The sequence below is a fragment of the Cryptomeria japonica genome, chromosome 8 (genome assembly GCF_030272615.1).
Source record: "Cryptomeria japonica chromosome 8, Sugi_1.0, whole genome shotgun sequence".
Taxonomy (NCBI): Eukaryota; Viridiplantae; Streptophyta; class Pinopsida; order Cupressales; family Cupressaceae; genus Cryptomeria; species Cryptomeria japonica.
Genome location: NC_081412.1, coordinates 30,228,658 through 30,242,151, shown reverse-complemented (window position 1 = coordinate 30,242,151; position 13,494 = coordinate 30,228,658). Strand labels below are relative to the sequence as shown.

At 33.2% G+C, this 13,494-nt stretch overlaps 1 protein-coding gene across 1 annotated transcript; it reads left to right on the top strand.

The window, feature by feature from the left end:
* The first annotated feature begins 478 nt into the window (after positions 1-478).
* LOC131034609 (uncharacterized) lies at positions 479-8,908 on the top strand. Its single transcript, XM_057966147.2, has 3 exons — positions 479-1,016; positions 3,405-4,278; positions 8,420-8,908. The coding sequence occupies exons 1-3, from the start codon at positions 724-726 to the stop codon at positions 8,906-8,908; spliced, it is 1,656 nt and encodes a 551-aa protein (XP_057822130.2). The 5' UTR covers positions 479-723.
* Positions 8,909-13,494: the final 4,586 nt, after the last annotated feature.

The following is a 13,494-nucleotide window of genomic DNA, read 5'->3' as shown; positions in this document are numbered from 1 at the left end:
GACGATTTCTCTATCAGATCTATTGCCATTGAAAAATCCAGACTCTTGGAAAAGCACTTGAGCATATGAAGCCAAATTAAAATAGCACCCAATAAAAAATCTGACCTATTTTATATCGTTGTATACAAACAATAGGGCCGGCCAAAGCAGTAATGATTATCAACATCTCAGAAATGCCTGATCCATTGGATATTCATTATTTAAACAATGTGGCATAACTACCATAGAGGATTTTTTTCCCATTGACAAAATCCATCGAGCTCACAGACAGTTGGTATTGCCATTTCTTAATCCCCAAAATAGTTTGATCATTTTAATATGCATTTCGATCGTAAATGTCGCTTCCTTGTCCATATCAATGTCACACTAAGAGCCCTTGAACTATTGCAACCCATGCTATGGCCGGCAGGCTATTATATAATTATCATACAGCACAAGTTATTGCTTCTAACAGAGACGTTTTTGTTGTTCAGAAATTCTCATAGTGGGGTTTATGTTTCTGATAAGGCAGGCTGTATGTTGTTTCTGAATTTGATTGCATAGTGTTTTTTATCAACGTTTAGAATTTGAGAATACAAAATCAGATAAAGAAAGCAGAACAATCTGTATGTTGCTTCTAGATTTGATTGCGTAGTGTTTTTTCATCAACGTTTGAACTTTGATAGGGGGAGTGTTTTTTTTTTTGTTTTTTTTGGCATCAATCAGAACAATTTTATAGCAGTAATGGGTAGGGGCCAAGATTTGAGCAGTGATAAGGTGGGCAGTGACACCAGCTCAATTCCGGTGAACATACCCAACACATTGATACGCTTTGCAACGTTGGAAGAAGCACCAACAAAGGTAGAGTTGGTGTCATGGAGTATTTATGGCCTCTGCTCTCAGTTTGCACAGACTTTTCTAATTCCAGTTCTGTTCCCGCTCCTCCTCGGCCAAACTGTCAAACCCTCTGCTAATTATATGAAAGAGTGGGATGAGACTTTCCCAAACACAAGTTGTTCTAATGCTACAATAAAACAGTGAGTACAAATTTATATGTTTGTAAAAGATGTTATTTCTGTTGTTCATGAAATTTCTTTTAAGTATGTTTCAGTAGTGTATTCAATTATATGATGGTTTTTTATTGAGATTAAGCTGAGTAGTTTTGAGTTAATTTACATCCACCCATATCTCAGGGCCTCAAAATCAAAACTTTTTGTGAGCTAATGATTATATTTTTATTTCGAGATTAATTTGGTTTTACTTTAGTGCTTTGCAAGACATAATATTTTGTTAGGGTAAATTTAGTTTGCATATCAGTTACAGAAATATAGTGTGATCTTCAATTTCCTTCTTCAGTATAGATCATCAACGGCATAGGTGGCTGTGAACTGTTCTTCCCTTTCTCGTTAGGGTTATTAGATTATACGAGCTCAAGATAAACTTACCAACTAGACAAACCATTGTTTCTTGAAAAAAATTCGTCAAGTTACTCTTTTTGGGTATAATACTGGTTTCATTTCTGATCGACTGTATCTTATTCTTTCTTAGTTTTTTCTTTATAGATTTCCAGTGATTGGTTTCGTTCGTGCAACTCTAGAGCATTCAACCATCTAGGACTACTTCAAACTTGTTTAATTTTGAAATTTTAATAATTAAGTTTATTAAAATTTTCTAACTGGTAAACGATGACTTTGGGTATTCTGTTCTTTATATATCATACTGATCAAAATATAGAGTTCCATTATAACATATATGGGCAGTTTCAAAATGCTCAGATTTCTGTCCTATCTTAAAGATAACAAGCATAATTCCCTTTTATATGCTATACGTTCTAGTGTATATCATACTGATCAAAATATAGAGTTTCATTATAACATATATATGTGCAGTTTCAAAACGCTCATATTTCTACCCTATCCAAAAGATAACCAGCATAATTCCCTTTTGTATGCTATACTTTCTATTAGTCTAAATACTAGATGCATAATAGTAAACCTTATTAATAGTTTATGACACAAAGCTACAGTAGTGCATTACATTTCCACCTCTTCATTGGAGCTATCAGATATGAGAGTGTTAAGCCAAAGGGTTGATCACAAGACCCACTGTCTGTTGGAGGAACTCTGAGCCACATGACACTTCCTCCTCATGCAAGCCTCTTTTTGTGAGGAGTCGCTCAATATCCCATTCTTAACCAAAAAGTGTCCCACTCAGTGGTGGCATCTCTGGACTAATTTTTTTCCCCAAAAGTGTAATCCAAACACCCAAGAAACTAGCCATTTATCAATGTATCTGATATCCTTTATATCATCTCCTTGGACTCATCATGATCCAATAAAACAAAAAAAAAGTATAAGATATGCCAGAATTCACTCGATAGCAGTGATCAAGTTCATGAAGTCTTCTCCAAAACCCCATTGTACAACACACAAAAGAAACATTCTCCTTGTTTTAAAAACCCTTTTCAACCTCTTCTTGGTAATTCTATCGAGAAACATCATCTATGGCTAGCTAATGTCCATGGCATTGAAGTGTTGGTATGTGTCCAGCATGTTTCATGACATGGTTTAACAGTCTTTGTGAGATCTTTAATTAGGATGGTAGTGGTTTTTTAAATAGATGCATCTTTTAGGAGAAACGGCCAGCTCAACTTTCTATAAGTAATATTAAAACGAGATTGTAGGTTCGAATTAATACTGAAGGCGAGATTATTGGTATGTATCCAACATATGCCGTCAGAATTTGTGAACAGTTTTCTGAAGAAAGACATCTTTTAAGAAAAACAACCAGCTCAACTCCCTATACATATACATTACTTGAGACAAGTAAAAATGTAATCCAAAACTGGAGATAGTCTCTAAATTGATACAAGGCTTGTCTCTTTATCTCTTGTAATATTATATCATCACCTTGAGATGCTATTGATGATTATCTCTTCATTATTGATCTCTCATTTGAGTCAAACTTTATGGCTAACAACTACCTCGAAGACTCTCCAACTCATGCTTTAGATTTGGTCAAGAATTGACCTTCTTATTAATAAGGAACATGCCAACCATTTCTATGAATATAATTTGGGAAGGGCTTAAATCACACACACCAAGCTTACACTTTTAGGCTTAAAAGTGTTAAACATTCAGAGTTGACTGATATTTTTTACGCTTAATATGTTGCTTAAGGTGTGTAGGCTTAAAAGTGTTAAACACATAGAATTGACTAACATTCTATAAACTTAATATGTTGCTTAATGTGTGGGGTTTAAGACTAACTGAATATTTGTCTTTTCTATTATTTTGTAGAATGGATTTCTTTGTTAGTAGTTACATTACATGACGAGAATTTTCATACCATAATTGAAGGCAAAGCAGTCAAATTCATGCCATCTAAACATTCTAATAGTTTTTTTTTTCCTTGTAATGAACCAGGTATGAACGACTGGTGCACTCTTCAATACCCATAGGACCCCTGAAAATATCTCCACTACTTCTCACAGGCTGTGTCTGGGCCATCACAACGGCCATACTTGCTCCAATTCTTCCGTCACTCTCCCCCTTCCTTGACTACGGAAACAAACAACCAATATTCCTGCTCCTCTCATCAGCGATTGGCATCATCGCCTGCCTGCCACCTGGCGTCTTCACCGACACGTCAGCCATGGCAGTCTTCCTAGCCTTGGCTATAACCGGCGGCTCCCTGTCTTCCATGGCATACAACCGCCACCTGGCCCTAATCATCCGAGCCACAGCCGCCGCCGCACCAGTACGTCAGCGTAACTCATCAATAATTTACATGCAAGATCGTTTCCGTATCAGGCAAAATGCTGGCGGCCTGATATCGTCCATGGGTACAGCCGCCGAAAGTGTCGGCGCCGCCATTATTGCTACTTTCACTTACAAAATGCTGGGCTTCCAAAGTGCCGTACGGCTGGCCGTATGGATTACGTGTATTTTTTGTGGCATTTTGTGGGCAGTGGGTGCAGCTCAGGCGTTATTGTTGCAGCCTGTTCGCAGCGGGCCTGATTTTCCTGGCGGAAAATTTAATGGCGGCCATGGATGGATCGATGCTTTCAGTTTTCGGAAATTTCCTAACGCTGTTACGAGCGCGGTGTTGGTTTTTCTGGCGTCTTTTGCTGGGTCTTGTGCTTTTGCGTCGGGTATTCTGCATGCTCTGGGTCACCGGTGTTTTGAGTCGAAGTATATATTGTTTATGTGGTTGGCTTATTTTTTGGTGCCGGCTTTGACCGGGGTTGTGACGGGACTGTCGCCAAAGATCCTTATTGTAAATGGCAGGCAAATGCAGGTATGTTTTTCCAGTACTTACATTTTTTTTAGATAGATAGATATCATTATTAAGTTAATTAAAAACAAATCAAATTAATCAAATATAAAAAAATTCTACAGTTCATGATAAATTGTCTTGTCGGCTTCTGGATTTGACTGTGTGATCAATTTTGTCATCAACATTTTGGATCATATTTCATGATCCATCATCAGGAAGGATGAGAGAGCTTGAAAAGACAAATCGAGCTCTCTCATTCTCATGATGGATCATAAAGCATGATCCAAACTTTGATGAAAAAATTGATCATGCAGTCAAATCAATAAGCCAGCAAGACAAATCAAATTATATTTCTACTTTTAAAAAAAATGAAATCCAATTTCTTGATTAAGTTTGCCTTTTTTTTCCTCCTTAGAGGAATTGTTCTGATCTTCTATAGACTTTGTTGCCATTGTCAGTAATAATTATAAAATTTTACTTATATTATAAAAAGTATTTTGGTTTAGTTTTTTTTTTGTTGAGGTAAGTGGATTTAATTAGCTCTTTGGTTAAGTATATTTGAATTGAAATAGTATTTATATGGACAATCTTTTGAGAAGTTCTTATATAGTGGTAAGTAGACCCTGAGAGATGAATCCTTGTTAATAGATATTTATGAAATATGGGTTGATGAAAATCTAATGCAATGCAAAAAAGCGTCACCTTTTAAAAAACTTAAAAACATTAATATAGATATTTGAAACCTCATGACAAAATCTCATATAATTTGATGCCCTATGAAAACAATGTAGATATCTTGATTATATTTATTATAACCATATCACTAAAAAAGCAACAATATTTTTTAAATTAAGTTTTGGGTGAGAGCTATATGATTTCCATATGTAAATAAGATTTGAAATGAGCTGGCATAAAGACATTGGAAATTGGTAAGCATGAATCTCACAAAAATGTAGATTATTCTTGATTTTATTTGTATCATGTCATTATTAGGGTTAAGCAGTTAACTTGATTTATATGTCATCTAGTATTTCATTGATAATATTAATGGTAGAAGGATGAACATTAGGAGTACTTAGTAGAAATAGGAGTGGATGTGCCAATATGGGAGATAATAGGCTAACCTATCATCAAGTATTTTAATGATAGTGTTATTGGTAAAAGGGTGGATATTAGGTGGAGTAGTAGAAATAGGAGTGGATGTGGCAATATGGCCATCAAGTGTTTTAATGCTAATTTTAATAATGCAAGAATTTACATTAGGAGGAGCACTGGAAATAGAAGTGGATGCAAAAATATGGGAGATAATAGGCTAAGTATTTAAATTGGTTGGGGAATAGTGAAAGAAGGCATAATGATAACATGGGAGGTGTGGGTGGGAATAATTATGGTACGAGGGGTATATGAGAAGTGGAAGAAGGAGAATAAGCATGTTTCATACATGATGAGGAAGACTATGTGAGAGGTTACATAATAGAATTCCAAAGGCTTACAATGATGGTCGTGGAATAGGTATATTATTGTAAAAAATGATAAATTTATCCTTTGACCTATACCCCTTAGTAATTTAACCCCATAAGGTTTAATCATTATTTTTTTTTTGGAGATTTATTATAAGGATTAATCATTAAAAATTTATGGCATTTATTGAATACATAGGAATGACATCATTTTCCCAATTAGCACTTGATCTAATCTAAGATTTTGTGGAGTAATCCTATCACTGTTTACTACATGAGCATCATGATAAGAAAATCTACCCAATTAGGGTAAGTGGTAGTATTCCAATACTCAATAATATTTTTCTTAGTTTGATTCAAAACCATTGTATTCTTTAATGTAGGGATTCTCTTTAATAGAAAATGGATTCAACTAGGTTGAGACATTGACATAAAATCAAAAGATAAAGAAAATAGAAACTAATGCAATCTAGTATAACATTAAGTTTTTTAATATACGACTAAAAAATAGAAATTTGATTAGATAAAAAATAGAAACCTTAGGTTGATATTAAGTGGTCCAAGAGATCTAGTTCACCAAATGAAGAGTAAGAAATTCATTAACTTAGTTTAAATTTATGTTAATAAAAATGTTAATCAAATAAATAAGATCTATACTAACATAATTGAGTTGATACGACTAAAAGACAAGCAAATTTAAATGGGATTGAAGTGTTGTGATGCAATCTATCTTTTGTCACACTGCTAAAATTAGTTCATGCTAATAAACCCTAGATCTTCCTAAAAAAAATGCAAATTAGTTGGAAAAAAATGTTATTGTGATTTTGTCTACTAAAAACCACTCGTTCTAGATTTGTAATTTATGAAAATAGTGATGTTGTCTACACTAGTTGTCTACTTTGACTTATATTCCTTTCACTAAAGTACCTACACTAGGTTGAAGTGGTGTTTAAGAACACCTTTGGGAGCTTGTTGTGCTAGGTTTGAAGTACCTTTATTCTTATATCCTTAGTCGCCCCTTGTAATTATTATGTAAAATAAGTTAGAGGGGATAAAGGATGTCAATTGGGTGTAGGGATGTTCCTAATCCAAATATGCTCTTCATTTCTCTTAATTCTCTTATTGAAATTAAATTAAGAGATGCTCTTAAAGGATAATGAGATGTTAAAATTCCCTCGTGGTTGTCTTTAAATATATAAGTATAAGTGTTCAATTTAATATTTTGTACTCATTTCAACTAACAACATTTAGTTTTGTGAATGGGTTTGTCACACTACTAAAATTAGTTCATGTTAATGCACTCTAGATCTTCCTTAAAAAAAATGCAAAATAGTTGGCAACAAATGTTATTGTGATTTTGTCTACGAAAAATTACTCATTCTAGATTTTTAATTAATGAAATTAGTGATATTGTCTACACTAATTGCCTACTTTGAGTTCTATTCCTTTCACTAAATTACCTACACAAGGTTGAGCTTGTTGTGCTTTGTTTGAAGTACTTTTATTCCTTTATTCTTAGTCATGCCCCTTGCAATTATTATGTATAATGAGTTATGAGGGGATACACGATGTCACATGGATGTAGAGATGTTCCTAATCCAAATATGCTCTTCATTTCTCTTAATTCTCTTATTGAAATCATTAGGAGATGCTCTTAAGGGATGATGAGATGTTGTTAAAATTTCCTAGTGATTGTCTTAAATAGATAATTATAAGTGTTCAATTTAGATATTTTCTACTCATGTCAACTAGCAACATTTAGTTTTGTGAATGGGTTTGGCATATGATATGTTAAATTAGGTGTTAATCAAAGTGAATGAAATTATACATGATTTTGTTTAGGATCCAAAATTGATATAAAAATCACATCTAGATTATAAAAATGATATGATCAAAATCGAATCCAAACCATTAAAAATAAATTTTATAAAAAATAAGATTAAAGATAAATTATGTCAACTTATATAAATTATAACTTTCACTATTTTTTTATTAAAATAAATAATGCACTTAAAACACAAGCCAATTTGAAATCATATTAAATTATTTATATGTATTTTTTTTATCGGTAATAATTTATATATTGCTTTAAATTCCCCATGCTTATATTTTGTTATATTTAAAAGTGAAAATATAACATTTTCTAAAGAGTCCTATAGTCTCATTTGGCTTATAACTTCTACAACCACATTGAAAGTTTAGGAAAAAATGCTATAGTGTGAGGGCTTGATTGAGAATTATGCGTGAATGTAATTTTCTCATGATTTATATTAATATGGGGAAATCGAGTTTAAAATTATAATACATTATATAATGATGATTTTAAGGATTACTTTTTCTTTTCTAGAATTTATGAAAATTTATCGTGCATTACATGGTTAGAATCTTATATCTTAAAATATAAATTAATATGTGATTTTTAAAAAAAAATATCATTAATTTTCATGTATATAAACATTATTTAATATATTTGAATGTAATTATATATCATGTTATATAATTTAAAGATTACTTTTTCCTTTTTAGAATTTATGAAAATTTATCGTGCATTACATGATTAGAATCTTATATCTTAAAATATAAATTAATATGTGATTTTTTTTTTTTAAATATCATTAATTTTCATCTATATAAATATTATTTAATATATTTGAATGTAATTATATATCATGTTAAATTAATTATTTATTTTATTGTTACAGGTTATTGGATTTCTATTGGTAGCTGGAGTTTCAGCTTTAGGTTTTATACAAAATTCATGGAGGCCATGGTGGACAATTGTGGGTGCAGGTGTATTAGGTATGGGTGTGGGGATATTGAATTCTTATGGTCGCACACTATTTTTTGACTTTACTCTGCCTAGCAAGGAAGGTACATTTCTAGTTTGGTTTAGTATTATAAAAGGAGCAGGTTTATCAGCAGGCTTTATTGTGGGTTGCATGAGATCACAAAGTATCAAGATGGCCTTTTGCAGTACTTTAGTTTCAGCTAGTTCAGGGTTGTTATTATTAATATTTGGAAATGTGGGGAACTTTGAAGGGTTTGTGAATGCAAGACATGTGAAAGAGCGATTTTCTTTTCCAAAGAAAGAGGAGAAAGATCATCGCATAAATGTTGGTGGTTCTAAGGATGATACACAAAATGAGAGAGTATTGGGAGGAGAGGTGGTAGAATTAGAACCTGATAACTAAACATTAAGCTAAGAATGATATCAAATTTATTTATTTTTGTATTAATTACAACATGACTTCTTATATATATCTTAATGAATTTTTTTTAATAAACTTAAACTATTGTGCAAATAAAAATTTGATGTGTTTATTAATACAAATATTTATATTTCATTCAAATTTATATCAAGAATGATAATAAATCTTCACGTAATTTACTTTAAATTGTTTGGAATATGTATTAAATGTATCATTTATCTATGCAATTTAATAAGTATTTTGATTGATGTAAAAAATAACATTAAATTCATATTATTTAATCAACTGTTTAAACAATATTTGAGGACCTCTCTTGCACTATTTTATCAAATAAAAAGAGTATAAAATAAATTTTAACTCTACTTATATTGATAAATAGAGAATGATTAGTGTAGTCATCTTTAATGGGAGAACCTCATTGAGAGAAAACGTCTATTATAAAATATGATTCTAATACGATATTTTTTTATTACTACATTGAGATATAAAATTCTCAAGTAATTAGTGACTTATGAGGGACAACCAATGTTTCCTATAAATTTACACAATACAATATTCACTAAATAACTATATTACCATTATTAAAAAGATCATAGTAGAAAAGGGTTGGGATGTAAGGGTCCTAACTTTCCCTTTCCATTTGAAAATCCTTTTTCTCAAGGCTTGAATTGCGGAAACTATTGTTGAAGCTAGTGGAGAGGTTACCAACTAGCATTTTTTATTACAATACTCACCATTGAATCAAAATCTTCAAGGTAGTAAAATGACAAAGTGAACAAAAGCATTGACGTACAATACCCTTTAGTTCAAGGATGGTAGATCTTTTTTCATCTAATTTAGGAAGTGCTAGGGCGTGTGCACAAAGATGGTGGTCAGAAAAGTGGACACCACCCAAAAAAAACTTGGAAAAACAGGCAGCGCGTACGTGGTTTTAAAATTTCAAATTCCCGTGTATGCGCTTAGGTTTGTTCTTCCCGAGCATAGAAAAGGTAGTGCGTATGTGCTAAGCTTAGGAAACTGAGCGTGTATGCGCTACGCCTAGGGAAATTAGCGCGTATGCGCTGCTTATAGGAAAATGAGTGCGTACGCGCTAATAATCCTAGTAAAACCGTGTACGTGGTGCCTAATGAAAAAAGTTTTTAAAAAAAACTGGGTCCTCATTTACCCGAAAAGCACATTTTTTACTTTCTTTTTTTCCCATTTTTTAAGCTAAACCGTGAATGGGGTGCGAAATTTGTCCTCAGGCTATGGATCAAGGTTAGTTTTTTTTTTTTTTTGTCTTTCTTTCTGGTTTATGCAATTTGTTTTACATTTTGAATTTAATTTCATTAATTTTGATTAGGTTTTTTCATTTTTTGTTTCAAAAACTAGATTCTTCTAATCCAGAACAAGAACAACCAAATGCACCTCCTAAAAACCCACAAGAACAACCAAATGCACCTCATGAAAACACATAAGAACAACCCCCAATTCCTCCTTTTGACTGCACAGCCGAAACACAGGAAGAATTAAATAATCAGTTAGGGCAAAATACATCCAAAATCAATAGACTGATTGTAAAATTGAAAACTTCTGAACTTGACCATCATCAATCCCTTGCCATTAGCCTAGAAACATTAGCTAGTGGTGCCATAGCTGTTTCCATTGAAATTACCAAATGGGGAAGCTTTAGGGATAGGTGTCGTCAATTCTATGCCAATGGGCTATCATACGATGGAGTTAAAAACAAAAATGTTTCTAAACAACAAATATGTGCCCCTTTTGTTGACTCCAAAACTGGTCAGTCATTACCTCCTGATGCAAAGAGGTTTCCCATACATTGGTGTACCAATGTGCAGATGAAGAATTTTTTTTGGCAAAGGTGGTGGATTGTCTTTGACGATCCACCTTGTAATAATTATGAGGTGCCATTATATTTTTTGAGAAAAATATATTGTGAGTTTGTGCTCAATGTGCGCCCAAATTATTTTGACATGAGAGAGTTTCATGGTAGAGGTGGTGGCTCTGCCCAAGATAGACCTGGAGCCCGTAGGCGATTAGCTGCGGAGAGTCGTCGCCCCCTAGCACCCAAACCCAAGGTGCATCAGGCTGTCCCATTAGAGGTGAAAGAGTCGATGGACCTACAGACTCTTCAGGCGGCCACATCATTGACTGGTGCCATCATCCAGCATGGGAAAATATTAGCACACCCTATTGTATTGGATGATGAGCCGTTAGAGGGCGACAGAGAGCCCATCGAGCATATGTGTGTTAGTTGCTCGAGGATAGATGATGCAACCGGTGCAGATGGATACTCATATCATCTATGCACGATTTGCGGTTGTAGATGTCAGGCTTACACTGTTGAGGATGTCACGCTGACAGATGAGTTGATGGACATGGTGTTTGCCCATGAGCCACAGACACAGGTGTGTTGATTTGAATTCATAACATTTTATTTATCAGTCACTTTAATTTTGTAATTACATAAATGAATTTTCATTTATACATCGATTTAAATTGAGACAAATAATATGCATTTCAGGATGCAGCAGTGGTATCCCATACACCTCCCCCAGTTACCACAGCTGCAACTTCGACGCCTAAGGTATAAATTTTGTAACATGTTAAAATAGAATAGTACACTTTGAATTCAAAAAAATACAAGATATACTAACTATCTTTAATGCTTGGTCCAATTTCTGGTTTGTAGGTGTTAACAGAGGACGAAATGTCCCAGATTGATGACATCACATTGTCGGCGATTGATTTTGGCCTGCAAGGCTATACGGTATCATATTTTGTACAACTCTTTTTATGTATTGTTTTGATGGAATATGCAAGTCATTTCATTTTAGATTTTTAAAATTATGTTTAATTTATTATCTATACTAATATCTCATGTTAATTTTCTATTTTTAGGGCACCCCCTTCGCGTCTAGGGCTCGTCCGAAGAAAAAGAATATCTCGAAGACGCCAAAACGTGTGAAGAAGGTAATTGAACACATTTTTAGTTGTACAATTGTTTGAAAATGTTGAAATCAAGTATTAGTTGGGGTTTGTAGATTGATTAGTGTTTTTTGTCTATTTTACATGTACAACGGCCATTGAGCTTTGTGGATATGTTGAATGCACCTGATTCGCCCGTGAATCAAGAGAGGGTGGAGGTATGTATCTCTACTTTATTTTCTTGATTTCATGATTATATGCACACGTACTTGTGAACTAGTGATATATTATAATCTTATATTTTTTTCATACAACAAATGTCCATACCTATTTCGTCAATGGAGAACCCTCCTCCTTGCACAGGAGAAGCATATCAGGATCCGGTACACTTTTGTTTGATATGTAAAATTAATTGTTTTCAACCTTCAATACTTATCATTATATTAATTGTATTTAATCTTTGTACATTTTTTGTATAGGTAATAGCGACCATTTCTACATCGATGGTGAGCCATCCTCAGTCCATTGGAGAAGCATCTGAGGCATAGGTACGTCATTGTTCTCTATATTATAGCTTTTAAGTGTTTTTGATATATTTATGTTAGTACATTGTATTAATTGTACATTTAATCTACAATAGACTCCTTCGCAGTACGGCCATAATGTGGATCCATTTAAGTATGTCTTCAAGAAAACTCCTAAGAGTGACAAGGAGAGGAGAGCGAAGACATTAGCTCTTGGATCAGCCGATGAGGTAATCTACATTTCAATTGCAAAGGAATTAAAGTTAAATGCATAGTTATGATGTCAATTGTGAACTATTTTCTACAAAAGAATTCTAACTTGGCTTTTGAATTGTGGTTTTGCAGCCATCTATAGAGCCGCGTACTACGCCGAAGAGGCTTGATTTTGATGATCCACCAGAAGTTTAGGATCATATAGTGTTAGTTTTGGTCATAGAATGACCAATACATGTAGATATATTCTACATTTTTATTGTATATCGATTTGGACATGGCATATGCCACATTTTTGTAATACTTGTATTGACTTGGCAGACATGCCTTTTTTTATATATATAAATATCAATATTTGATCCAATAAATGTGTAATGAGTTCATTATTTTGTATTTGTTGTATTTTGTGGTTGTCCTTTTATAAATTTAAATGAATATTTGTATATGTAATCAACAATATGAATATAAACAACAAAAATATATGATATAAAGCATTGCAATCGTGGAATATGATTTGATAAAATTTCTAAAATGTTGAATTAACCGTACAAAACTCCTTGTATTCAGTTCATTATTGTGTATTCGTTGTATTTGGTGGCTGCCCTTTTATAAATTTAAATGAATATTTGCATATGTAATTAACAATATGAATATAAACAACAAAAATCGACAATATGAATTTAAACAACAATGTGTTTGGTGCGAGAGCACCCTCATGCTCGCAATGGTAAAATTTTATTCCTCATATGCACAAACTGACATCGCGAGCACGTTCGGGTGGGTATATTTACGCGAGGCATGCCCCTGTCGTGCATCCCAAAGCACCAGAACGTCGAGAGTCATACCCTACCGGTGAGATCTCTCAAGTGCCCTGAGTCCAAAAAATTGTCAAAATTTGATAGA